We start from the raw sequence: 27,953 nt of genomic DNA on the forward strand, positions 1-27,953 counted from the left end.
GGGTGGGGGGGAGGACTCTCCCTGGCCTTCACAGGAACGACCTTCCCCGCGGAGTGGCCGGGAGTAGGGGGGTGATAGAGGCTAACGGGTTCCCCCCCCCCCAGGCGGCGTTTGATGGTCCCCCAGCCGTAGGGGGGTGCGCTCCAGCCCCGTGGGGGTGGCGCGCAGGGAGGCGATCGCAGCACACAGAGCCCGGCAGGGGGGGCAGCAAGCGGCCTTGCTTCTCCCCCCCATCTCCCACCAGCGCGCGCGCGCCCGCGCCGGAGTCTCCCTCGCCGCCGCCGCCTCCTCCAGCAGCAGCAGCATCGGCGGCGGCGGCGGCAGCGCCTGGGATGGGCAGCGAGAGCGCGTCCAGGAGCAGCCCGGGCTCCGCCGCTCCCCCCTGCTCCCGCTGCTGCTCCTGCCCCGCGGCCCCGCGGGCAGCGCCCCCGCCGCGCCGCCTCCAGCTCCCGCCTTGCACGGGTGAGTAGCCGGGGCAGCCCCCCCCCCACCGCGCGCACCTGCTGCGCCCCCTGGACGCGGGCTGCGAGCAGCGTTTCACCTCGTTGACCCCCCTCCCGCCCCCCACAGCCCGGAGCCACTGTGTCCCCAGCCAGCCCCTGCGGCTGCAACCCCCGCCCCCCAGCGTGCCCCGCACTCCCCCAATGGGGCCGCCTTGCCTCTCTGAGCCTTACCCCCTTCCCGGGCGTGCACCCTGCCCGTGCATCCCCTTCTGCCTGACCTAGACCCGGCTCCGCTCCCACTCATCCCCCCCGGAGAAACACGGAGACCACAATATTCTCCCCACCGCCCATCCTAGCACCCTGGAATTACTATGTGCTGCGCCCTCTCCTGGGGGGTGTGCATGTGGGGGTGTCACTCTGTCAATATTGGAGCTTGGTTAAAGGTCTTTAACTTTCTTGGGGGGGGGGGGGCGGCGTTGGAGGTTTAGCTCAGTCGAGTCAGTATATCGCCTTCTCCCCACATTCTTCTGTCCCTTTCCCTCCTCCTTCCATGATGCCTCTTAAAGAGGGTCCTAAATACCCGCTGCCTTGTTGGGGTAATTACAGGACTTGCCTAGTTCAGCCGTGGACCTTTTCTCTGTACAACACACACATCTCTGGAGAGAGGAGATCTAAATGTAGTTTTGGTGAAGGTAAGGTAGGGTGCTGGCTCTTTGGACAGAGGAGAGGGCAAAAATGAACTTTTCAGCCAAAATGAAAATGCAGCCAGCAGAAGTCCATGTTTTGTTTTCACTGTACAGAGGAGAGAGGGAGAATCATAGCAGGTTTCTGTTGCTGAAATGCATTTTCTGCTTTTATATTTAATGATGCACAGTACCTTGTGCAGTAACTATCAGTATCCCAACAGTTCTCTGTTGTAGGGTTGTTATGGCAGTAGTCTTTTCCCTCTTCTTTTCTATAGGATCTCTGGTTCAGTGCAGTATTAGAGATATAAATAATTGTACTTATTGTAGTAGTAGTGAGCAACTCCTTGACACTTTCCAAAATACCCTGATAAATATGAATATAAGAATTGCAGCAGATCTTCACCCTCCCTTTCTCAGAACATGTTGTGATAATGGTGAAGATTGAAAGAGGTAGGAAACATGACATTTTCTGCAATAATTCCTGCTTTGGGGTTTAGGTGTTTTACCACTTAGGGGGAAAAAAAAAAATTTGAACTGTTACACATGTGCTTTTTCCTGGAGATACCACTCAGTAATGCAGCAAGGCAGTTCTGGATTGTAAATGGGAAAAGGGATTCTGACACCATTAAACATAAATAGCACACAGTATTTTGGAAGGAAAATTATATGGATTTCCACTGATTTAGCATTTATGTACTATACACTTAAATATGCATTTTCGTTTTGTGGTATGTGAGGAAATCTGTGCAAGAATCATCAGTAAGTTTTGATCACTTCTATATTGTTGTAGGTAAAGAGAGGAAGTTGTTGGTAGTTCAGAACAATAAGATTTATGGGTTGTTATGGAGATGTCAATCTGTAATCCGTAATGGTGATTTTAATGTTGCTGCCCTTCCCCCTTCAAGCTCCAGACAGCTGTAAATGAAAAGCTATTATTCTGATTTCAGTTTACTCTATCCTATTTTCAGAAAAAAAAATATGGAAACAGCATTTACATTTTGTGGCATTTGGCTAAGATGGTTGTCAAAAACTGATATGAAATTGCTACATGGCCATATCATGAAGTAACCTCCTTTTAATCATTCATTGTCATTAGTGGGAAAATTATGAATGATAACTGAATAAAGGCTTCGGGATTGGTACATGGCTCTTATTTTTCCAGCAGTACAAATTTATTTGGATTTTTTTCCTGACATTTTAGGATTAAATAGTATTTGGATCTGTGACATGTTAGTTCAAGTTACATTTTTTTAAGCGCATTTTACTTTTCTTTAGAAAAAATACATGAGTAGATCTTATGAGTACAATGCATGTGTAAACAGACTACATATATGTGTATAGGATAAATACATGAAAGAACAAACAGTAATGCAAATAACCATTATCTATAACAAAAAAAAAGTCCAATCTTGAAATAGGGGTCTTGTAGGCTAATAGAAGAGAGATGATGATTAGAAAAACCCATTCCTTTAATGAGAAACTAAATTTCTGGTGGAAAAAATCTCTGAATTCTTTGTGGGAATCTAGGTAAATTTTCCTAAGATAACTATGGGCATGATTCTGTTCCCAGTGAAATCAATTTGAGATTTCCCACTGACTAATGGGAGCAGGACCGAGTGCTATATGGTAAATTTCTGCTAACCACTCTTGAAGAACTGCAACATAAAAGGATTTTCTTTCTTATTTCCATTACTATGGCTATCAGGATTTATCTGGTGCATGACACTGGGATATCCTAGGCCTGATCTTGCAAACCTTTACCTCAAACAAATAGTCCTTACTCACCCAACTAGTTCAGTTGAAGTAATTTTGGTAAATAAAGATTGCTTATATAGGTTGGAAGATTGGACCCTGTAAATGGAATGATAAGACTTTGAATGACTGTTTCCTATGTCACACCAATAAAACTACATTTAGGTTATGGGAGTAAAATGTTTCTGAAAATGGAAGCATTTGGTTTACATTTCTGATATGAAGGGACTTGTTGCATTTAATCAGGCTGGAGAACAGCTGTTTCCAAGTGTAGGCTTTTAAAAATACCCTTAATTTGTAATATTTAATTAACAGAAAGACAAATGTGATCAGTTTGGGGGAACTGCAGCTGAAGATACTTTATATTAATTAACACAATAAACTTATTTCAGTTTTTATAGAGGTAAAACTGAAACATAAAATAAGAAAATGGGGGGAAATCTAATATTTAGGGGACGGTAGATGACGAAAAGGCAGAAAGTAAGTTGGAAAATAAGATGATCAATAATTATCAGAGCATTAATGGCCTGATCCAGTGGAAAGATTCCCATTGATTTTAATGAGCATTGGACCAGGATCTAAGAGGCAGAAAGTGTAGAGCTAATGTAATTAGATAACAGAAGATTTCTGACATATTTAGTTAGACTTCATAAATGTATGTATTTTTCACTTAAAGTGAAATCCTGGCCTCACTGATATCAGTTGGAGTTTCGCCATTGAGTTCAATGGAGGCAGGATTACATCTTGAATATTTATATATCTGAAAGACTTTTAAAATAAATTATGTATTGTATTTAACTTGTTTTTATTCAGTGTGTAAGTATATTCAAACTAGGCATAACTTTATTTGTCTTAATTACTTTAAACATTTTATTGTCCACTGAATACCCAAAGACCTTACCTTTTTTCTAAGGTCAGGTTATTGCATAGTTATGTGTGATTTTTCTTTTACATCTAGTTATTGTATTTTGTTCTTTTTAACAAGTTTTCCATAGAGGATATGAAATTAAAAAAAAAAATTGCTTTCAGAATGCAGTAGTAAGCTAAATAATTCAAAACCTGCCCTGTGCCATTGTAACAAGCAAAGTTTGAAAATAATTCTATCAAAGTTCTAAACTAATAGAATCAAATGTGACATCAGAGAAGAAATGTATATAGGTGAGATGACATTACATTTTGTTAATTAAGACAGTTTTCTTTCTTCTGGGAAGCTCGTAATATGATACATTAAGCATTCTGAATAAGTATTTAAGGCGAAATGATGGTGTACATTTTCCCACAAAGAAATGTATCCTTTGTGAAGAGAAGTGTCTTTATGTAAAAGAAATTTTATAGATAGAAAAACTTTTAAAGCCATCGCGGGGGGAAAAGAGGGAACTTTTTTTTTCTTTTTTTTTTTAGTAACCAGTTGTGACAATTATCAGACATTTTTTTCTGAAATATTTTAAATTTTTCTTGCCATAGAACATTTCTAGAATATCGAAATGCTTGTTGCCTATTCTTTAACAAAAGTATATAGCTTCTCATTAAGAGATCCTTGGAAAAGCACAATCTTTTCTTTGTGGTATCTTTATCTTAATTTTTTTGCTTTTAAATTAAGTATATTCACTGCAGGTGAAAAGTGCCAGATTAGCAGGAATAAAAAATGAAAATTTCTGTTTATTCACACAAATATATGCTGGCTAGCAGCAGTGCAAACATTCCACATTATTCCACCAGTGCACCTCAACTCTATTGTAGGGTCCAATGCTAGAGAAGAGGATATTGTTTACTTTCCATGATCCTGCAAGCTGCTGAGTAGTACAGTATTCAGTATGCACAGTATTCAGCATCTGGAGGAAAATTTGCTGAGCTTCTGTCAGAACTGAACCCTTGTTTGTTGTCCTCTGTGCTGATATTATCCTTAAAGATGCCAATTGTGGTGATAGCTTTATAATTGGGCAGTTGTGGTCCGATCCTGAGAGGTACTGAGCACTCTCAATTCCTATGATTTCAATGGGAGTTGAGGGTACTGAGCATCTTGCAGGTTCTGTCCCTTGATCACTAAGAAATGTACTGAAATAACTAGCTTTTTTCACATAAGCCACCAACCAGCTTTCAAATGGCAATGATTTTCCATCACTGCTGCATCTTGGCTATATTTGAATCAGTGAAAGGTTTCATAAATGTGATTACCAGTCTCCTGAGATATTCAATCATTCAAGGATGTCTTACTGGAAATATGTGAGCAGACTGTGGATCTACTTAATTTATGTACTTCACAATCCAGAAATGAATAAAATGAATTAATAAAAAAACATTTATTCCTCTTCAGTTAAAAAAAATTAGCTTTCAAATGAATATTGTTAAATTTATAGTGTGGCTATCAGTGGGAGCACTGTAAGATATTCAATTCTGGAATAAATACTTTGGTCTTCTATTGATTTTACTATTGTTGACCACATTATGCTTCATTTATGACCTGTTAGAAGTTAGTGGTTTGGCTATCCATGGTGATGTGGGGCTAAAATTCAAAAGTTCCAATGCTCTTGTTTCCTCTCCCTCTACCCACATCTGTTGCATAATGCAGAAGAAACAAAAAATTACAACTAAAACCACAGTTTGGCAAAAGGGAAATGATAGATGGCTAAACTGTGTGTTTACCTTTGTGTAGTTTTCCCTGTTCCACAATACATCTCTTCGGCCTATTGGCTGTATGAGAAACAGGGGAAGGGTCATAGGAAGCATTATGTGTAACCCCCTCCTTCCCCTCCCACCCAAAAAACCAAAACTGTAGGAGTCTTTTTATTGACTCCAGTGAGCTTTCGGATCAGGCCCTGAAATGAGTACAGTTAATGTTTAAAACAACATATAGGGAGTTAATATTCTAAGATCCCTCTTCAAGATGGGTCACCGTGCAATAATGGGCCAATTACCAATGGCAACAACTTTACTAACCCAGTTATGCTGCCAGGGCTGGTAAGGTCAGAAAGGATATAGACAATCCACACTGCCAGGCAGGAACACATAAGGTTCTAATCTCCATAGGTATAAATTCAGTGGACATGCTTATCAATTAGATTCTTTTCTTCCCTGACGTAACAATCACATAATACAATTGTGTACAGAGCATGCATTACAGAAAACTTCCTGAAGTGTAAAAGTAAGGAGTTAAACACAGCTGTGCATTCCATGTGTTTGCAACTAGGTAAGTGTGTGCTTGCTGGCTCAAAGAATTTGCAAGCTCTACTAACAAAGAAAAGCTTATAGGCTGTGTAAGAAAATCATCTCCATATTTTCTCTCCCACCTGTTTTTTTTCTTCCTGTGGAGGAGTGGGGAAGCTCTTAATGCAATGTTAAGGTTGTGAGATTAAAGACTCAAATTAGAACTGTGTGGAGGAAGGAAGTTTCACTTCAAAAAGGATTTAAAGATTTCAGAATTTGGCTTCATTCCAAATTGGAACAAAAATTGAAAATTTTGAAATTCTCTGGGAAAGAACATGCCAAAAAAATCATTTCAGGTTGACTGAAGTATTTTGTTGTGACAAAATCAAAGTACTTTCTTTCAGATTTGACAGGTTTCACAGTAGCAGCCGTGTTTGTATCCGCAAAAAGAAAAGGAGGACTTGTGGCTCCTTAGAGACTAACAAATTCATTTGAGCATAAGCTTTCGTGAGCTGTAGCTCACGAAAGCTTATACTCAAATTTTAGTCTTTAAGGTGCCACAAGTACTCCTTTTCCTTTTTCAGATTTGACTGTTCTTTAAAGTTTTTTATTGTGTGTGTAAAAAAAAAAAAAAAAAAAAAAAAAAAAAAAAAAATTCTAAATGAAAAGCCATTTCAAAATGAAAAATCAAAACATTTCAGTCTGACAATATCAAAATAGGTTGTTTCCAATTTAAAGCATGTTGTTGTCTGAGAACTTCATGTTTTCAATGGAATGAATTAAAAACATTAGAGGTTGTTCCAGGAACACAAATTTGATCATACTGCACATATGTAGTTATTTCTCTTTCTTTGATTAAATGAGATTTGTCTTTGTTTATATCCGAGTTAACCTTGCCAGCATTACCTTTAACTTGTGAAATTTCCTGATCTTTAATGACAGGTTTCAGAGTAGCAGCCGTGTTAGTTTGTATTCGCAAAAAGAAAAGGAGTACTTGTGGCACCTTAGAGACTAACAAATTTATTTGAGCATAAGCTTTCCTAAGATTTCATAAGATTTCTGTCTGGCCTTTCCCACTCCCAAGAGAGAACAACCCCGTAAGCAAAGAGCACAAACACAAGCCGCCTCCCCCCCACCCCCCAAGATTTGAAAGTATCTTGTCCCCTTATTGGTCCTTTGGGTCAGGTGCCAGCCAGGTTAGCTGAGCTTCTTAACCCTTTACAGGTAACGGGACGTTGCCTCTGGCCAGGAGGGATTTTATAGCACTGTATACAGAAAGGTGGTTACCCTTCCCTTTGTATTTATGAGAGAAGGTACAGGCTATTCCAAGTTTCAAATTTCAGCCATATATTCATTAGTACTATTCACAAGTATGATTACAATGGGTTGAAGTTATACCAACTGAAAGGATTTTGCCCAAATTTTCCAATCCTGCAAATATGTATGCTTATGTATAACTTTACTGGCTTCACTGAGGCCAGTATGGATTAAGAGTAACAGCCGTGTTAGTCTGTATTCGCAAAAAGAAAAGGAGTACTTGTGGCACCTTAGAGACTCACCAATTTATTTGAGCATAAAAGCTTATGCTCAAATAAATTGGTGAGTCTCTAAGGTGCCACAAGTACTCCTTTTCTTTTTAGTATGGATTAAGTTACATGTGCATGTTTGCAGAATTGGGGCTTCTCTTGTCCATCGGCAAAGAGAGAGCATAAAAAAGCTTATGCTCAAATAAATTGGTTAGTCTCTAAAGTGCCACTAGTACTCCTTTTCTTTTTGTGAGTACAGACTAACACAGCTGCTACTCTGAAAGAAAATCTCAGTGCAGAAAAGGAGGGTTTATAAGAAATTATGAGGTTTGGAAAGTAGGGGTTTATAATGGGAAATGTTTTACAATCTCAACTATCACATTTGCTATTGGTGGTTATTCCCACTAAAATATAATGGGAAAACTTCTTAGTGAACAAATGATTATTATTGCCTGTATTTATGTGTGGAAATAAAATTCACCAACTAAACAACACAAGCTATCAAATTGATCTTATAGTGATTTCAAGCTTTATTTTGTCTGGTAATGCAGATTTTTAGTAAACTAACTGTTTAAGACTATTATTCAGTAGCTCTAAATACCCATAGTTTAATGGCTAAATGTTCAACTTGAAGCACAAGTTGTCTCTGACACACATGTTAATTAGTTTCAAGCAAAGTTACAGAGGAGTGTTTAAACAAAACTTGTTTAACTGAATGGAGAAAGAAAACAAGATCATCTTCAGTGAAACACATTTGGACCAGAACACTTGCTAATACTAAAACTTCTAATTAGGACTGTTTTGAATTGGAATTACTTGTCCAAAACAAACATTCTTCTTAATAGTATTTGCCCAATGGTAATTTATTATTTAATTTTAAATATTATGTCTGTAGGGGTCTGAATTGAATGCCACTTCCGGGAGGCATTTTGTCAGTGAAAGCCAGGAGCAGGCCTAGTGCCTTCAGGGCTGCTAACTAGCTGCGCTTGTTGTACCTGTTTCACAGGTGTTCAGTGCACTCCCCACACTGCACTGCTGCTCAGAGTTCATGAGAAGCAGTACTAAGGTCCCATCTCCGTGCCCATCCACCGGGACCTGGAGCTCCGCAGGCACCTGCGGCTGTCCTCTCTACTACTTAATCTCTAAGGGCATGGGTGAATTTTGATCATCTCCTTAGACAAGGAAGAGTGTGCATCACACTCTTGTGGGGATGCCATAATTTGCCCCCACGCTTTTATTTGTTGGGCTACGGAGAAGTGACGGTGTCTGGGTTGCCAGGATTCCTAAGCAGGGAAGTAGTGAGAGACATATGTAAGTAAAGAAAATAATTATAGGAGGGGTTTATGAAAATACTTTTACAGTGTTTGGTAATTGTGGTATATATATAGCTATATAAAGTGTATTTATTTAAAATCTTTCATCAGAAAAATCCAATTGAAATGAAAAAAAAAAAAGTTTCTAAGGACATCCTGGGATAGAGAAGTGCATGCAGCAGTGCATATTCATATCGTCACAGTAATCATAACAGACAAAAACATTAAAAACAATAATTACATGCAGTTTTCAGCTCTCTCTAGACAACAGAAGTTTAAATCCTGCAGAACAAGTGACACTTTAATAGTCAATAGAAAAGAATTGCAAAATGATTGCACACTGTAGCTAAATAGAAAAGTACCACAATTTAATTTGGGTTTGGGAGTTTTAAAACTATTACTTGATCAGAGATTATGAGTAATTTAATTTCATATAATCAGAGAAATAATTAGGAAGATGATTTTTTTATATTGACAAGCGTGAATGGGTCCAGTAGAGTTTAAACCTACCAGAAGGACTAATTGTTTGTAAGATATAATCAAAATGGTATTGTCATACAAACCTGCACAGAGCATCATAAACAACATCACCCCTGCACCCTTTTCTTAACTATAAGATACAACTGAATAATGAAATTGGTATATAGTCCATGCTTGACAGTGCTGAGAAGCTATTTTTCTGTTAGAGTGTTAGTAAAATGTTCATCCGTTTCTATTCTGTAGCACGTTCATCTGACACTTCCAAAGTGCTTTACAAATATTGTTTGTATAACCTCCAGAACACAGTATTTTTGTCTGTCTCATTTTGAAGCAATGTGGACTAATGGAGAAGAGGGCACAGACTGGGAACCAAGAACTTCTGAATTCTAACCGTGGCTTTGTACCACCTCACTTTTATATAGTGATAAAAATAATTTAGGAACTACTCCTGGGTTTCCTGTGCACCTACACGATCCCCAAAAGACATTTAAAAGCTGTAGGTCTGTTGCATAGTGGGATGCATCAAAGAGGAGACTATCAGAGCTGTGTGGGAACCTGACTTTTTGTTTGTGGGAAATTCTGCAATTTCAAAAAAAGTTCTGATCTGCAATGGAACAAAAACAATAAATTTTGAATTCTTCCAATTTATTTTAAAAAGAAAAAATAATTCCAACTTTTGACCTTTTTAAAAAATTTAATTATGTAATAAAGTAAAACAATTGAAACAGTTGTTTGGAAACTTTCCATTCAAAACTCTTTTTTCAGCTTTTCTTTCTAAATGAAATGTTGTCAAAATTGACAATTTCCACAAAATGTTTCATTTTCAACAAACTGGCATATTTGGCTGGAAAATCTCTGACCAGCTTTAGACTCTATACAGTGTAAGAAGACATTCTATTGCATGAATATCTCTACAGCATGTCTCTGTACCTTCCATGTGTTAAAGGAATGGACAATAATCTAATTTACCAGTGGGTATAGACCACATATTCTGTTCCTCTTGGTCTGTGTGGATAGCCCAGCTCTTCAGAGAAACCTAGTTTTCTGCGGCTCAAGATTGTATCCCTGAGACTCCACTTTTTTTTTTTTTTTTTCCTGGAGCAAAGCCCTTTCTGTTGGGCTTCGCATCTCTTCCAGGATTTGGTTGGATTGATATTCTTTATCTGATTTACTATCTATAAAGTGAAAACAATAACCTCTTTCACCTGGTTGTTGAAAGGATATGATGTTTGTACAGCATTTTGAACATGCGCAATGCTGCACAGCTGCTAAGAGTTGTCTTTAATTTTCATATATGTAGACGGAGGCATAGAGAAACTGTAGCTTCCTCAAAGTCATGATTGTGAAGGTAGGAATGGAACCCAGGAGTCGTGGTTCCCAGACATTTGCTCAAAAAACTAGACATAATGTTTCTTTTTACAGTGTTTTTATTTTAGTTCAGATAGCTCCCGTTCTACCAAGAATGCACGTTTGTGAGACTGTTAAACGGGTTCTAATGGTATAATGATAAATAATTATAAGATCTGTTCAGTTGAAATAGGGTTAGGCTCTCTTGGCTCAATTTTGTAAGTTGCTGAACGCTCTGGTTTGATTTGGCAAAGTACTTAAGCTCATGCTTAACTTTAAGCACATGAATAGATCCATTGACTTCAGATGCTTAAAATTAAATACTTGTATAAGCCATTTGCTGGATCATGCAGGAGTGCAGGATTGAGCCTGTGAGTGCAAAACTAAAGGGTGTGATTGAACAAGAATGTCTAGACTCTCTAAGTTTCCTTATAATTTAAAGTGATTTCTTCTGCTGCTTAGATGCTGATCCATGTGCTCCTCCTCATCCTTCTACCCTCATGTCCACAGTAGCACATTCTACAGTAGCTTCTTTGTTACCTGTCTCCTCTCTTTGCCTCACAGGACCTTGTCTGCTCTGTCGTCTTGCATTTCTCACAGCTCTTTATTTTATCTTCAGTGATTTTACTTGTAGGAGGTTATTTCCCTCAGGAATGGGTGAGTTTTCAGATTTCACTAGCATTTTATCTGTGGTGACTTACAGCTTTGATTGCAAAAGCTGAATTCAGAGAAATAAAAAGTTTAAAGTTAAAAGCATTTATAGCTACAGATATGAAAACTTTAAGTGAATTTAGTGTGTAAAAAGGTGCTTGTTTGCTAGCTTGGGAAACTGAGGGCCTCTGGTTATCCTCCTAATCCTAGCACAGTGAGTAATAGTGAAGTCTGCCCACAGTGCCATGCGTATTTGCTTCAGTTTGTTAGAGGATAATTCAGTCTGAGACAAAAGTTCAGGAAATTACACAATGGACTAAGGTGGATCCATGCCGCATTTCCAAAGATATTAACACTTGAAAGACCTCTTGTCCGAAGTGACTTGACCTTTCCTTTTCCTAGCCCTTCGTCTGTCTCACTTGTATATATTGTAAACTCTTCAGGGCAGAGAAGAGTGGGTTTTGTACAGCACAGTGGAGCCCCAGCTCAGTTGTGGCCTCCAGGTCTTACTGCAATCTAAACAATGACAAGCTTAATCTAATTATTATATTGTTTATTTTTACAAAACAAACATTTCGCTGCTTGAGAATTGTGTAGTATCAAAAGGCCTTTGTGAATTCCTCATAATCTGTCTTATTAATGATGAAATATACTTTCATCCTTCTTAATGTGATGATACCGCTCCACCTCCTTTGAGCCATCATTGTTCTTAGATGGAGTCTACCAAGAGCACTAACGTCTGTTGCAAGAGTAGTCCAATGGGGACCATGAAAGAGAACAAGCTATCAGATGTTGTGACCCTTAAAATTGTATTTATACTGTAACCTGTTTCAGGCATTTTATATACACTAAGCACACTCTTGGCACTTAGCAAACACTTACAAAGGCATCAGCTGTAACTCTGTTAATTTAGCGTTTTAACCTGACTTTAATTATAACTATGTTAAGGCCCATGTTCCAAGCCCAAAGAGAAAGTTTTAATCTAAAATTTGTTGTTAATTTTAGGGAGATTTTTTTCAGTGAATTGCAAGTCATTTAATCAATTTGTAACAATTTGAAAATTAGACCTTTTTGAAATTGTAAAAGATAGCTTTATATTTATGCATCCCTTTCTCATTGGAAATTACCTCACGGTTCCTGTATGGTCAACCCAGATCCCAGCTCTTCACAGATCCTCTATCCGTTGGCTCTGGCTACCTCCCATAGCACTTGCTTTTTAAATCCACTTCTGGGCCTATGCCTTTTTATTTTTTTACATGTTTGTATGGGCTGCTGATGTGCATTTTTAAATATACATGAGCTAGAACAGTTACCTGGGGAGCTACTAAGATGGGTCGGGGACCTATGACCTGGTTGATCTTCATGTCCAACTCACAGTTTCCTTTGGAAATGGAGAGACTGAAATATCTGCTGGGATGATGCAGTACTTTAACACTTTTTAAAAATATGGAATTGCCAGGCAAGCACTTCATTAACTTGTAGATTGGGGCCAGATCCTCAGCAGGTGTAAAGTGATGCCAGTTTACACCTATTCAGGATCTGGCCCGGGGTTCCTAGGTACCAGAACTGTTACGAACAGGTCTTGAAAAGCCCACTTTTATATTAATAAACAGCCTGAGGCCCAAGGGTGCTTTCTTTTAAGGCTGAGAGTGGAGTCAGAGCTTTGAGGGATTCTTACAGAGATGTACTTGATCCTTTATTGTGAAAAATTTGAATGATTTTAAAAAACAGTTTATCTTTCTTGGGAAGCTTTCCAAAATATTAGATTTGAGCACAAATCCGTTAGTATATCTTATTTTCTGCATTTATTATCATTGCATTATCGCTAATGAACTGCATCTTCATTTCTTTAAGAGCTCATCTTTTTTTGCATCATATTCAGTACCTGAAACCAGAACCCTATTTGTGACATAATAATCAGTCCATAGCTGTGAGATCATAGAGGTTAAAAATGTACTCTTATTGAATACTGCATTCTTAGTTATGTACAGAACTTTAAGGTTAAATTATTAATTTTTACTGTATTAAACATGAATGTTTTGTTGTTGTGCTAGTATTAAAGAAACATAATTTCTTGTATAAAACTCCCACTTTCCAAGAAGATCTCTGCCACCAGTTAATTCAGAAATGCTTCTTGCATTTTTATGCTTACTTTCCAATTCAGTTCAGAGAGAATTCATCGTGGGGAATGCTTTCTGTGTGTGTGGGGGGGTGGTTGTACTGTTGAGCTGTATAAATATACAAGAACTGATGAATTCTTGAAAACCAAGATCAATTTTTCAGGCAAATATATCAAAAATAAGGGATGAGAAACACACAAAAAATTAGAAACAATGCGATGGATCTCTCAATCAGAATGGTTTTCAGAGTTCATGAAATATCAGTATTGCTTTCAGTGGAAATTTCCGAGAGCTTCAGGGCCATAGAGGAATGTACTCAAGTCTCCAATGAAAGGTTGTATAAAGCAGGTGTCAGTTTCTGTAAGGCTATTATCTTTTTTGCCAACAGAAATGGCGTCATTTAAATACGACTCGGAGGTGTTAGTGCCACAGCTTGAGGACTGTCTCTGAGGCAGGTGTAGTTTACCTGGTTGCAGTGGAATTTGGTCCTTGCTTAAAGAAAAGATCTTTACATTTGGATGGAAAATTTTTCCTAGAAATGGACAATTTGGCCTAGAAATGCCTAGTCATCAGATTTCTCTAGTGTGTTTCATCTGAAAGTCTGCAAAGTTAGGGGTATTACCAATGTTCCCATGAAACAACTGTGGAGGGGAAACCAGGCAAGCTGATCACTGTGATAAACCAACTTGATCTGTCACTGTGAGTAGAAGTGAGCTGGAAGCCGATTGGAGTGGGAGAAAAGGTACCTATTATGAGCAGCAAAGTGTCAACACAACATGAACATCTGTCTTCTCTTAGTTCTTCTGCCATTATCCCCAAAGGATTTTAATGTCAAAAATGACCATGACCATCAGAGGCTACCACTAGTGAGGTTCATTCACTGTATAAACTGAGGTTTAAATAAGAGATAAAAGGAGTCCGAGTTTACCGGAAGTTGTTTCCTACAGAAAGCAAATATGTGGGCCCTCTTGCAAGTCTGATTTGGAGGCTGTGAGGATAATGGAAAAATTATATTATTGTGCGGTTATACTGAACTATTTAAAATCTTAAGAGGTATTTTGGCTCCTAACTTCCATTGAAACCAATCTTTGAGGATCTGAACCTTTGTGTCTGTAAGATGGAGATAATAATGCATACTGACTTTCTAAAGTGCTTTGACATTTACAAATGAAAAGCACTATGAAATGTTTTTGTTTTGAAAATCCCAATAAAGCTTTCAAAGGGACATTGTCAAAATGATTTTTAAAAAATTGATCAAATTAAAAAAACTCCAGATTCTGATGGCCTGCTCTTTTAAATAGCATACTCTGGCATTTTAAAAAAAAAATCCTTTAATTCTTTCTTTCTGTTCCTCTGTTGGTATAAGGGGTATTATTTTTTATTTTTATTTTTTTGGCAGGGCAGAAACTTTTGAGTAAATAACTGACTATAAGTGGAAAACACTGAAACAGATGATGCACAAAATGCTGTAAAATACACCAAGTAAACAAAATGAAAAAGTGGACAGTCTTTCCCATTAACTTTTTTCATTTGGAGCAATCTTGTGTGTTACTTGTAACTTTGGCAGGCACAACATTTTCAGAACATAATATGATTTTCAAATGAATGGTTTCCCCTGAACAACAACAGACATCGTTTCTTGAGGAAATCATAAAGAATTATTGAATTTGAAGGGCCTGCTCTTCATTTCATGCCAATAGTCACTACTCAATAATTCCTACCTCTTATACAGAGCTTTTTGTAATTTAGATCTCAAAGCACTTTATAAAGGAGATCAGTATTGTCATCCCCATTTTACAGATGAGGAAACTGAGGCACATAGCTGAAGTGATTTGCCCAACATCCCCATGGTAGAGCCAGGAAAAGATCTTGTCTCCTGAGTCCTAGTCCAGTGTTTTAGCCCCTAGGACATACTCATTCCTTTACATAAATACTTCCATTGAAGTCCGTGAAGACTATTAATGGCCTTGATCCTACAATAATATCCCTGGAGATAGAACGCTGTGCTCATACAGAGCTTCAGTGGGTACTGTAGGGACATAAGGATCCACCCGTGTGGACTGCAGGATCAGAGCCTATTCTAGAGATTTCATGATAGTAGTTTGATTAAAAAACCAAACAGTTCATATAGCTAATTTTGAAATACTTTTAGTAAGTGTATGTAATTTACACATTTGTATTTTAATATATTATGCAATATTTAAGAGGATTTTGGTCCAGGGCATCGTGCAAGCCTTCCCTCAGAATTTTCTTGCTTCCATTAGCTGGAATTGAACCCTTAACTCTTTTTAAAGTATTTTTCATTTAATGTGTATTGATGGATGGCAGCTGGGATGGGGCTTATGTGGTGTAGATGGCCATGTGTGGGCCAAATGAACTAGTGTGAGTTTTACTCTATAAAAGAGAAGCTGGATAATCTTTGTTTTGCACATAATCAACAGATGTATTAACTATTTTCCAGTTGCAGAGCTAAACTCTTTCGTCACACCAGTTTGAATACATTGAAGTCATATAAGATTAAACAAAGGCAGCACTTGGCCTACAGAATCTTCAGTTCTTGTGAATAATGTGCAAGCTAGGAAGAACACAACTTGGCTTTCAGAGCTCAGACCAGATGTGCAGGACTACTATTTAGAAAGCAAACTTTTTACACTTAAAATGAGCAAATTTGGGCTGTAAATCTTAATTAGCCCAATTCTGCCACCCTTAAAGTGAGGAAATTTTACTCACTATAGTCCTTTTGACTTCAATGACATTATTTATAAGTGTGGATACAAATTAATTCAGTCTCTCCTGCTTGGTATATAAAGTTAGGTCTCTTCTTTAAACCTTTGGGTTTCCCCAAATATCATTCAATTATGGGATGGGGCAAGGAGACTGTCATAGGGAAGCAGATGCATTATGATTTGATGCTGAGCTGCATATTTTCCAGAGCTGCTGCTGCTCTCTCTGTCAAGCATGATGCTTTACGGTATGCCTTTGTTTCTCTGGATGCTTTTCTTTCTTATTGCTCTTTGGACTTTATGGACTTATCCATTGTACTTTTTATTCTACTGTACATTCCATATAGTGCAATGCATTTCAGTATCTTCAGTATGTACTGGGCATGCCTCATCCCCTGTTTGGGACCTCATCTGGCTTCTGCTGAAGTCACTGGAAGCTTTGTACTAACTTCAGTGGAAGTAGGTTCAGGCCTTACCATAGGAAAAGAACAGGACCCAATGAGTGTTACTGCATGTTCAGCTGTTACCTTAAGAAACAGCTGTTTTGCAAAATGTGAGAAATGTATAAGTTTCCACTACAGTTCTGAGTATTATATCTGTGCTCTGAAGAGTTGGAGGTTTGCATGTGGCCACAGGTCACCCATTGGAGACCTGTTTATTGGAATATTATTTCCTGTGACTATCACTTTTTTACTTGGAAATTGGGCAAGTTGGTTGCTGTTGATACACAGCTTTCATTTCTAGCCTTCTGAAGGGACAGAGTTGGCATTGTTAGTACCTTTTCTTACACAATGGTTTCCCACTTCAACTGAAAACAAGAAAGAATCTGTTTCGGTTTCACCTATGAATACAGGGCACCGATTAATATTTCTCGCATTTTGTTTCATGTTTATTGTGCTCACTTTGGTTTTAATCCATAAAATATAATATTCTAAATTACTGTTCTCTTGTGTTTTGGATGTTTTTATAGTTCTAAGCATTAGTGACTGTGGGAACTGTCTATTTGTCTATTAATTATCTCACCATAAACAGCTTTATTTTAATTACAAATATACAATAGTTCTAAATTGTTAACCCTTTTTACATCAGCAAAGTGACTAGCAGCTAAGCCCTTGAAAACTAGATTAAGATCCTTTTAATGTATTGAGGATAGTACAAATAACCTTAATCATGAGCATTTTCTGTTTTGTACCTGTTCAGCTTTCTCAATTGCAAAATGAAAATATGTAAGGACCAATGATTTCATGATTATATAAAATCTGAGGATTGGTTTCCATTTTGTACTTTAAACCTTTGATATACCTATGCTTGTCCAGATTATTTTATTTTTAGATTATAATTGAAAATTTGGGACTCCATTTGATTTTTTTTATATGCTCCTTGATGGGAAAAAATCTTGTTTAAAGTCAGCCATGGTTCTCAGATTTAATTTTTTTCTAATGGATCTTATATAAAACTCATAAGACTGACATGCATTTCACAGAAAATCCAAATTAACGTATCATGGGTGGGAGGGAAACATGTCCAAGAAGATAAAATAGTCTAGTCAAAATAAAACTTATACCATGTCTAAGTAATTGCACATCTGTTAGTATAACAAGTGATAGAGACTGTTACAGTGTAGCTCTTGAGACCAAAATCCTAAACCATGTCTCCTGTTTGACTGTCTCAGCATTAGTGATGTGAACATTTATTAACTCAGACCTCAGTCCAGCAATAGGCTCTGCTTTGGTCGTTCCACTGGGGCTCTGTGTAGGTGCAAGGGTTTGCCCCTATAGTGCCTATTGCAGGACTATCTCTCTGGTCACGCAATCACAGACATGAAGGTTGCTATCTTAAAACAAAAAAACTTCAAATCCAGACTCCAGCGAGAAACTGCTGAATTGGAATTCATTTGCAAATTGGATACTATTAATTTAGGCTTAAATAGAGACTGGGAGTGGCTAAGTCATTATGCAAGGTAGCCTGTTTCCTCTTGTTTTTTCCTACCCCCCCCCCCCCCCCCCAGATGTTCTGGTTTAACTTGGATTTAAACCTGGAGAGTGGTCAGTTTAGATGAGCTATTACCAGCAGGAGAGTGAGTTTGTGTGTGTATGGGGGTGGGGGGGATGTGAGAAAACCTTGATCTATGCAGGAAATAGCCCGACTTGATTATGTAAAGAGTTGTCACTTTGGATGGGCTAGCACCAGCAGGAGAGTGAATTTGTGTGGAGGGTGAGAAAACCTGGATTTGTGCTGGAAATGGCCCACCTGTTGATCACTTTAGATAAGCTATTACCAGCAGGACAGTGGGGTGGGAGGAGGTATTGTTTCATGATTTCTGTGTGTATATAAAGTCTGCTGCAGTTTCCACGGTAAACATCTGATGAAGTGAGCTGTAGCTCACGAAAGCTCATGCTCAAATAAATTGGTTAGTCTCTAAGGTGCCACAAGTACTCCTTTTCTTATTGCAGGATCAGGGACTAACTTTGCATAAATAGATAGTATAGGTGACCTGCACTTGCCTTTGGAAGACAGATTGAAACCTATTCCTTTATAGCTCAAGCTATTGTCCTTTCATAAGATAATTCTGACAGGGTGCCATGGGGTGGACTTAAAACTAGTAGCCCTGAGGTTGCGTATGATTTACGATGATGTAACTGAGACTAGAATTTGGTCTCAAGATTTTTCCTGAAATGCTACATTGGGTTTGTAGTTCACAGAAGTTCCTCAGGAAAATAATTTTTCACTAGACATTGTCAGCTGGTTTGGAAGACAATACACTTCATCCCTGTAACTTCAGTTACATATTCTTCTGTCTAGGGAGATTTGCAAACCCAGAACATAGGCAGTAGGCCTCCCAATGAATACTTCCAGCACGTGACTTTCCACCAGCTCTTTCCACCCCAGCTGGCCAGAGGACCAACACTTGTAGGATAAGGGAGTGAAATCATACGTTGTTCACGTTCAAAGGGAGTAACAGTACCTATGCATCTCTTGCTCTCCAGAAACTCAGTGTCTGCCTGAGGCACCATTCACTACTCAAGCCTGAGGGTTAAAGCCACTGCTTAGCTCAACTCCTAATGAGGAAAATACTTTTCAAAAACAAAGCAAAATGAATAACCACTGTCATATCCAGAATATCCTACAGTGATTAGTTGTCATGTATTTTATATATTGTGTAATAGAAATCAAAAGTAGTGTTCTGATGATTTGCCTTCAGTGTATTTTGGCCACAGAACAATTGCCTGTAGGTTCTAGAACTTGGCAATTCTTGTTCATAATTACATGCAAATACAGGGAGTCCTCAGATGTACATTGCTTTTCAATTGACTGCCTGTTTCACCCCTGCGATGCTTGTTTCGCCCTTACGATGAAAGCCGGCAGGGAGAATAGCACACATCACATGCTGAGCCTCATCCAATCACTGATTTCACTGTTCAAGCTTTCTGATTGGCTGAGCACAGGGCCAGGGACCAATCAAAAACAAGCAGCAGGGCTATCCGGCAACAAGCTACCCTCACCTTGGAAGCCAATCAGACAAGAGGCCAGAAGGGACCCCCTTCCAAGTTCATTCATTATAACGCAACCACAAAGTTATTTACAAGCAAGACTGCAGAGAAGACTCCAGAGAAACCTGCAGCCCAGACTTCAGAGAAGCCCCCAGCCAAGAGCCCTTCAAAAAGTTCTGGAAAGTCAAAGCATATGTGATTTTATGTTTGTTTGAATGCTGTTTACCAAATTAATACATTGATGTTGCTACATTAGTCATCTACAATTCCTTTAGTACAAAAATCTGGGTTACTGTGGTGAAAATAGTGTATCAAGCCTTGGTTCAGGAACCAATCCCCCCTTTATACCATTGATTTGTATGGGAAAAGTGGTTTTGACTTACAATGTTTTGACTTACAACGCAATTCTGAGGAACGAATTGTGTCGTAAGTCTGAGGACTAGTAATGACTATTTTAATGGGTGAAGCAAGATACAAAACTCAGTGTATGCAAATTCATTAGATCAGAAAGCTACTTCCTCTTTGTGTAGATGTATAAGGATGCTGTATGAAACTGGATTAGATTGTAAACAAATGTATTTACTGTAAATTTGAATTTTTGCTTGACTGGATTTAGGTCTTTAATGCTAATTACATCAATTGCATGGTTATGGTTAAGACTGTTGGTTATTGAATCATAAGCTAGGTTTTTCTTTTAGGATTTATAACTCAATTCTGCAAAACACATTGGGTTTGATTCTTGACATATATTCATATCAACAGTGCAATTTTAGAAAATACTACTAAAATCAGGTCAGCATATATTTTAGAAGACTGTGCAAAAAATCTTTGCTATAAGATTTTTTATTACATTATTGCCACAAAAATGTAATTTAAAAAGTATTTTTAGGCACTATACATAATGGGACAGATCCTCTGCTGGTGTACATCTGTGTAGCTCCAGAACTGGCCTATGGTCTTGTCTGATACTGGTGAAAATAAAACAGGACTAATGAAGGGTCCAATTCTTCAGGTTTTCCTAACACATGAAATTCTTACTCATGTGAGTAGACCCATTCAAGTCAATCTCTCACAAAGCCTTCCAAGTGTGGAGGTGGAGTGTATATACTTCACTCTTCCATAGGCACAAATAGGCTGCCTTCCACAGCCAGTAAGCTCTACTGGCTGGTATGGGGAGGGGACATGGACCATACCAACCTTCCTTCTTAGCTCACCCAACCTGCTGAAAGGATGCAAGGGAGGAAGATTTTTTTTTCTTTTTTCTTTTTTGCTCTTGCCTTTATCTGGACATTATTTGCGCAGGCTAAGGATCCATTTAAGATGTGACTGCATTTCCCATAATTTCTTAGTGTAAGTTGGACCCTTAATTTTGTAATGTAACCTTCGAGTATGTACATATCTGATCTCTGATTTTGCTTACAATGGCAATCATAATCCAGAAGGCAGCATTTCAGTGTAATCTTGTCCTGGTTATCCCTCCGTTTTTATAAAAAAAATGAGTAGGAATTTACTTAATGAGTTGGCTTTTCTTATACAAAAAGCCCTATCCTTTTTATTATTGAAGGTTCAGATCAGTTATTAAATACAACTGTGATAGCAGTGAACTTCAAATTCAAAAAGTGCCAAGGCATTATGGTTAATTTTAATGATCAGGCAACTTGGCATCATGATGCGCTTTACAGTGACATGGGGATAAAAGGAAACCTGAACTGTAAATGGAAAAGGTGAGAGATGACCAAACCATAATATTTGGAATCAGGTAATTTGCAGTGGAAAAAAATATGGGCAGAAAAAAGGAAAATGATGTAATGCTTACAAAAGAGATTGAGAGGTATAAGAGGGCTTGCATAAATATTTATTAAGTACTAGGGACAGGAGATGAAATTAATCATGATCCAAAAAGTCTGAAGTACAGAACACCTTTGCTAAATATGCTTTCAGCCAGAAAAATATAGAAAAGAAGTTCGGAAAATTAGTATTGGATGGAAGAACTTGTAAAAATAACTATTGATAAAGAACAGGAAAAGGAATATTTGGAAAACTTGATTGTATGTGAATCATGTAGTATGATCACGTAAGTCCTAAGATCATAGCAGTTTTAGCTATCAAAATACCTGAACCATTCACAATTATTTCTGAGAAGCTATGGACATTTGCCTTGGTACTGGAAGAGTGGAAGAAAGAAAACGTGGTTGTGATTGGGGGGGGAAAAAAGGAAAGAAATATGATCCTAGCATTTACAGTCCCATGAGTCTAACTTCTGTTTTTAGTAAAATAACGGAACAAAGATTACAAGATAAATCAGTAAACATACATATGGTAATGAGATGATGAGCAATGGGCTTATGTAATGGTTCCTCCCTTTTGGGTCCAGAGGGAGGCCACTTTGCCTCACTTCAGCAAGCAACAATAGTCTGGGCTCCGGCCCTCTGCGCAGGGCAGAGCAAACAAATAGTCTATACTCTGTAGCCTTCAGCCTCATGACTGGAGCAAGCAATAACAGTCTTGTACAAGCCTTGTGACCTAAGGTGAGTATGCAGCCAGCCCCAGCTGTGGGGTGGTGGTAGAGGGACCCAGGCCCACGCTACTCCACCGCGTCCCAGCCCAGGACCCTAGCAGTGGTGCTGGTCTGGTTTGCAGCTGGTCCTGGACTTTGTAGAGGGCTCGCCTCTATGTGAGAGGCATCCACCTCCTTCCCTGGCCTACCTGCAACTGAGCTATAGGGCCCTCTTCTTATACTTCCTGCTCTGCCCCTCCACTTCCTGCAAGGGGTGGGGACTGAGCGGGTTTGGCTGGGCCCACCAGGGGGAGTGTGATGGTTCCTCCCTCCTGGCTCCAGAGGGAGGCCACTTGGCTTCAGTACAGATTATAAAGAATATAACTTTCCAGGCAAATGTAATTATTTATTTGCTTTAAACTTAGTGGATAAAGGGATTGTGGCAGACTTAATACATTAGATTTTACTAAAATATTTGATGTAGCATGACTCTAAATTACAGAACATACCACTATTTTAATTGAAAAAATATTTTAAATTAAAAAATTTAAGTGAGAAATTAATTTAAATCCGCTTCGGCAGGGAGGCTGTTATTAGGATTGGAAACTAGCTCAGAGGCTGTCCATAAAGGTGGTTGAAAAATGGTACTGTACTAACTCTGGAAAAATGTTGAGGGAGGTGTTGCAACAATCTGTTTTATGATCTTATTTAAATTGTGACTTTACTCTGAAAAGCAATTATATAAAATAACATCATGGGGTTCTGTTTTCACTTTCTCTTAATGGTGTCAGGATCAAATATGCCCAAAAGTATGTTTAACTGCCAGTGCAAATTCCCCATGAGATCTGTATGCAATCTGGGTTCTTTCCTTCTTATGCATTATTGCTAGTATTAAGGTTTTGTATTCCAAATTAGGCCCTGTTTAAACTTGTACAACCCCAATTTCTTGAAATGATGCCTTCAGTAACACTTTTATGCACCTGTTGCTTTCCATACATCTAGAGTTTAACATAGTAAGCAATTCTTCTGATGTGCAGTAAGAAAAGTGAATCCAGCTCACTCAGAATTAGCTGCTGTGACTCTCTGCAAAAAACAGTAAAAACTCTTTTGACAAAAAGAAAAGGAGTACTTGTGGCACCTTAGAGACTAACCAATTTATTTGAGCGTAAGCTTTCGTGAGCTACAGCTCACTTCATCAGATGCATACTATGGAAAGTGTAGAAGATCTTTTTATATACACACAAAACATGAAAAAATACCTCCTCCCACCCCACTCTCCTGCTGGTAATAGCTTATCTAAAGCGATCACTCTCCTTACAATGTGGGCCCAGCCAAACCCGCTCAGTCCCCACCCCTTGCAGGAAGTGGAGGGGCAGAGCAGGAAGTATAAGAAGAGGGCCCTATAGCTCAGTTGCAGGTAGGCCAGGGAAGGAGGTGGATGCCTCTCACATAGATGCCTCTTACACATTGTAAGGAGAGTGATCACTTTAGATTAGCTATTACCTGCAGGAGAGTGGGGTGGGAGGAGGTATTTTTTCATGCTTTGTGTGTATATAAAAAGATCTTCTACACTTTCCACAGTATGCATCTGATGAAGTGAGCTGTAGCTCACCAAAGCTTGTGCTCAAATAAATTGGTTAGTCTCTAAGGTGCCACAAGTACTTCTTTTCTTTTTGCGAATACAGACTAACGCGGATGTTACTCTGAAACCTCTCTTTTGACAGTAAGAGATCAGGTATAAGTTTTAATTTTCAAAAAGAACAGACCTATGAGTAATTCAGTGTGATTTTACTGAGTTACAATTCAGAAGAGAATCAGATTTTAATAATCAGGATCAGGGAGTAAAGAATTTGTTAATCTCTCTCATAGAATATCAAGGTTGGAAGGGACCTCAGGAGGTCATCTAGTCCAACCCCCTGCTCAAAGCAGGACCAATCCCCAATTAAATCATCCCAGCCAGGGCTTTGTCAAGCCTGACCTTAAAAACTTCTAAGGAAGGAGATTCTACCACCTCCCTAGGCAACGCATTCCAGTGTTTCACCACCCTCCTAGTGAAAAAGTTTTTCCTAATATCCAACCTAAACCTCCCCCACTGCAACTTAAGACCATTACTCCTTGTCCTGTCCTCTTCTACCACTGAGAATAGTCTAGAACCATCCTCTCTGGAACCACCTCTCAGGTAGTTGAAAGCAGCTATCAAATCCCCCCTCATTCTTCTCTTCTGCAGACTAAACAATCCCAATTCCCTCAGCCTCTCCTCATAACTCATGTGTTCCAGACCCCTAATCATTTTTGTTGCCCTTCGCTGGACTCTCTCCAATGTATCCACATCCTTCTTGTAGTGTGGGGCCCAAAACTGGACACAGTACTCCAGATGAGGCCTCACCAATGTCGAATAGAGGGGGACGATCACGTCCCTCGATCTGCTCGCTATGCCCCTACTTATACATCCCAAAATGCCATTGGCCTTCTTGGCAACAAGGGCACACTGTTGACTCATATCCAGCTTCTCGTCCACTGTCACCCCTAGGTCCTTTTCCACAGAACTGCTGCCTAGCCATTCGGTCCCTAGTCTGTAGCTGTGCATTGGGTTCTTCCGTCCTAAGTGCAGAACCCTGCACTTATCCTTATTGAACCTCATCAGATTTCTTTTGGCTCAATCCTCCAATTTGTCTAGGTCCCTCTGTATCCTATCCCTGCCCTCCAGCGTATCTACTCCTCCTCCCAGTTTAGTATCATCTGCAAATTTGCTGAGTGTGCAATCCACACCATCCTCCAGATCATTTATGAAGATATTGAACAAAACCGGCCCCAGGACCGACCCCTGGGGCACTCCACTTGACACCAGCTGCCAACTAGACATGGAGCCATTGACCCGTTGAGCCCGACAATCTAGCCAACTTTCTACCCACCTTTATAGTGCATTCATCCAGCCCATACTTCTTTAACTTGCTGACAAGAATACTGTTGGAATACTCTCATAAAATCTCAGATGATACTAAATATGGAGAAGTTACAAATATCGGTGAAGACAGAGAAATAGTGGAGAGCCTACACTCTACAAAAAGGCCAGAGATCAACTTTTTCTTTACTCTGAATATGTGGGCCACATACTCCCTTCCTCCATATACCCTAAACATATACACATCTGAGAAAAGTTACTTGCCTTTTATCTTACAAATAGCATGGTGGTTCTTCAAGTAAACGAGTGGTGAGAAGGGTTAGTGCGGTGTCCCAGCACTGTCTCCTCACACTGACCTTGAATATTCCACATGTTGTTCATCATGGATGTCTCTCTGGATCTGCAGAGCATACAAACCCTTACATGCACAGAAAGAGCCACCATGTCTGGGACCGGGGAGACTTGCTAGTACCAAGGCTCCTATGGAGTTTATAAGCTTTGCAGGACCAGTTAAGCTGTTGGTTTCAATGTCTCTCTGGTGCTGTGAAGCTTAAATTCGACAGGTTATATGGACTGATTTTTCTCTGTTACAGCTAAGCTAGTAAGTCTCATGTGTTTGATGTCTGAAGAAACTGTATCGGGTAACTCCAGAATTAATCTAGTGAACATATGAATGTAACCAAAAACATCAGTCCTTGCTATGGAAAGTTACTAAACCTTTGTTTTCTAGGTCAAACCATTTTTTTGAGGTATAGCATTCCAAAAGTTACGTTTCAGATTTGACAAATGCCTTACTCTGTTATCTTCAAACTTTCTGCAAAGGGAATCCTCTTTGTGAGGCAAATTAATTTAGTTTTTGCCAAGTTAAAGCAGGTGGAATTAAAATAGGATTGTTACCAATAACTGAATCTCAATCTTAATTATGGAGAGACAGCTGTTTCTCTGAAAGAACTATAGAACCTGACTATGCTTAGATTTAGGAAAACCTGTAGTCAAAGCGCAGTTACTTGGTGAATAGGGAAGTCACCAACAAAGGAGGTTCTTGTGTTCTGAATATGAATGCCTGCAGAATCCTGGATTGACTAAAGGAATGAAGGGGGGGAATCTAATAAAAGGGATTATGTTTGGCTCCATCAGACTTTGTTCTTCAAACCTCTTGCAGCCAGGAGTGTCCCTGCAGATGCCTTGAGCAGGACTGACCACACTGTCAAACAAATACGTAATAAAAATAATTCCTGTCTGTTTTTCAAGCCAAATACAGCAGATAGGAAATTGTTCACATTATTCTTAAATAAACAGCCACATTACATTTGAGAGGTTTCAGAGTAGCAGCCATGTTAGTCTGTATTCACAAAAAGAAAAGGAGTATTTGTGGCACCTTAGAAACTAACAAATTTATTTGATCATAAGCTTTCATGAGCTACAGCATCCGATGAAGTGAGCTTTAGCTCACGAAAGCTTATGCTCAGATAAACTGGTTAGTCTCTAAGATGCCACAAGCACTCCTGCTCTTATTACATTTGAGGTTCAAATTGTGTTTAGAGTCTGAATAGTGTAAATCAGTAATTAAGATATGTGTGTGTGTGTGTGTGTGTACACATACACACACTCTCTTGATATTTTATCTGGTTTTCTAATTTTTTGTAAAGGTTTTAGTCTTGCTAGCACTCCTATCAGAAGGAACCAAGCCAGTGCATATTAAATGGCCTTCTTAAGTTATGGTACTTTTAGTCCCTGGTTATTATCTCCATACGTCAGTTTTTAATAATCTTACTAGTGAAGGTTAAGAAAACGAAATGCCACATGATCTAAATTGACCTGTCTCCTTTTCTTATTTGATATTCCACTTCGTTATTTCCTTTCCCATAAAGGGTCAGTGCTGGAGACTGTAACTGTTTGCTCTGGCTTTCTGGAAATCTGAGGCACAGTTAGTTGCATTCCATTTTGTTCTGTTATACTGCTCCCGCTTGTCAGTAGCTAATTTTTTTTTTTCTCCAGTCCCAAGAAGGCAGTACCTACTTTGAACAGGTCCCTTAGACAATCTTTCTTTGTTTGAAGGTTCTTCGCTCAACAAAATGTGCAGTATAATGCAGATGTCAGTTTAATTTTTGTTAGGAAAAGCTTGAATTTTTTTTAACAAGAAAAGAGTGCTCACTGTTGAAGCAGTCATGAAAGAGAGACTCTTTTTTCATGATCATTGGAACAAGTGGTTGCGGAGAGTATGAACAAGAGTGCAAAGAGTGGGAAACTGGCTTTCTTCCAAAACAAGACAGACTACATTTAGGGAAGTAATTGAACACTTTGGAAATTCGTTTGGAGAACTAATGCAGCAGAATCTATTGAAATGATTTAAAGCTAAATGCATAATAATAGCATCTAACAATATAAATGAATGTTTGAAGTACTAATTGATGAATTTATAAATATTTTATAAAAAACAAGTGACCTCAGCTTACTATCTGTATGTGTAAAACTATACACACACTGTATTAGAAAAAATAAATGAAAGTGTGAAAAGTTTAACATCTCATCACATTGATTTCATTTGTTACTTAGTAGAAAAAGGTATTATCAATTTTATTTCTTTTGAGAATAGGGGAGAATGTAATATATGGCAGAATCCCTTCCTATGATAGAAGATCTTAAAATAGATTGAAAAATGTGGGAAAAGCAGAGGTAATTAACTTACCTATTGTACAGAAACATTTGATTTTTTTTTTGTATTCTCGCTAATGATGATTTTACACATTTTTGTGTTGATTTAAGGAGGTTGGGATTCTATGTACACACAGAAAGCAGAGAAACTGAATTATTGCTAGTTTGCACAGAACTAATATTCCATACTTGTTATATGCAGCATACTTAAATGCTGCTCAAA

At 38.7% G+C, this 27,953-nt stretch overlaps 1 protein-coding gene across 1 annotated transcript in view; it reads left to right on the plus strand.

Moving 5' to 3' along the window:
- Positions 1 to 279: 279 nt before the first annotated feature.
- FUT9 (fucosyltransferase 9) overlaps positions 280 to 27,953 on the plus strand; it is a 120,389-nt gene continuing 92,715 nt past the window's right edge. Inside the window, exon 1 of the mRNA XM_048844973.2 lies at positions 280 to 462. Within this exon, the coding sequence (XP_048700930.2) occupies positions 333 to 462 (130 nt within the window). The 5' untranslated portion in view covers positions 280 to 332. The remainder of the gene's footprint in view (positions 463 to 27,953) is intronic.

Source organism: Caretta caretta, chromosome 3 (genome assembly GCF_965140235.1).
Source record: "Caretta caretta isolate rCarCar2 chromosome 3, rCarCar1.hap1, whole genome shotgun sequence".
In the NCBI taxonomy this organism is placed as follows: Eukaryota; Metazoa; Chordata; order Testudines; family Cheloniidae; genus Caretta; species Caretta caretta.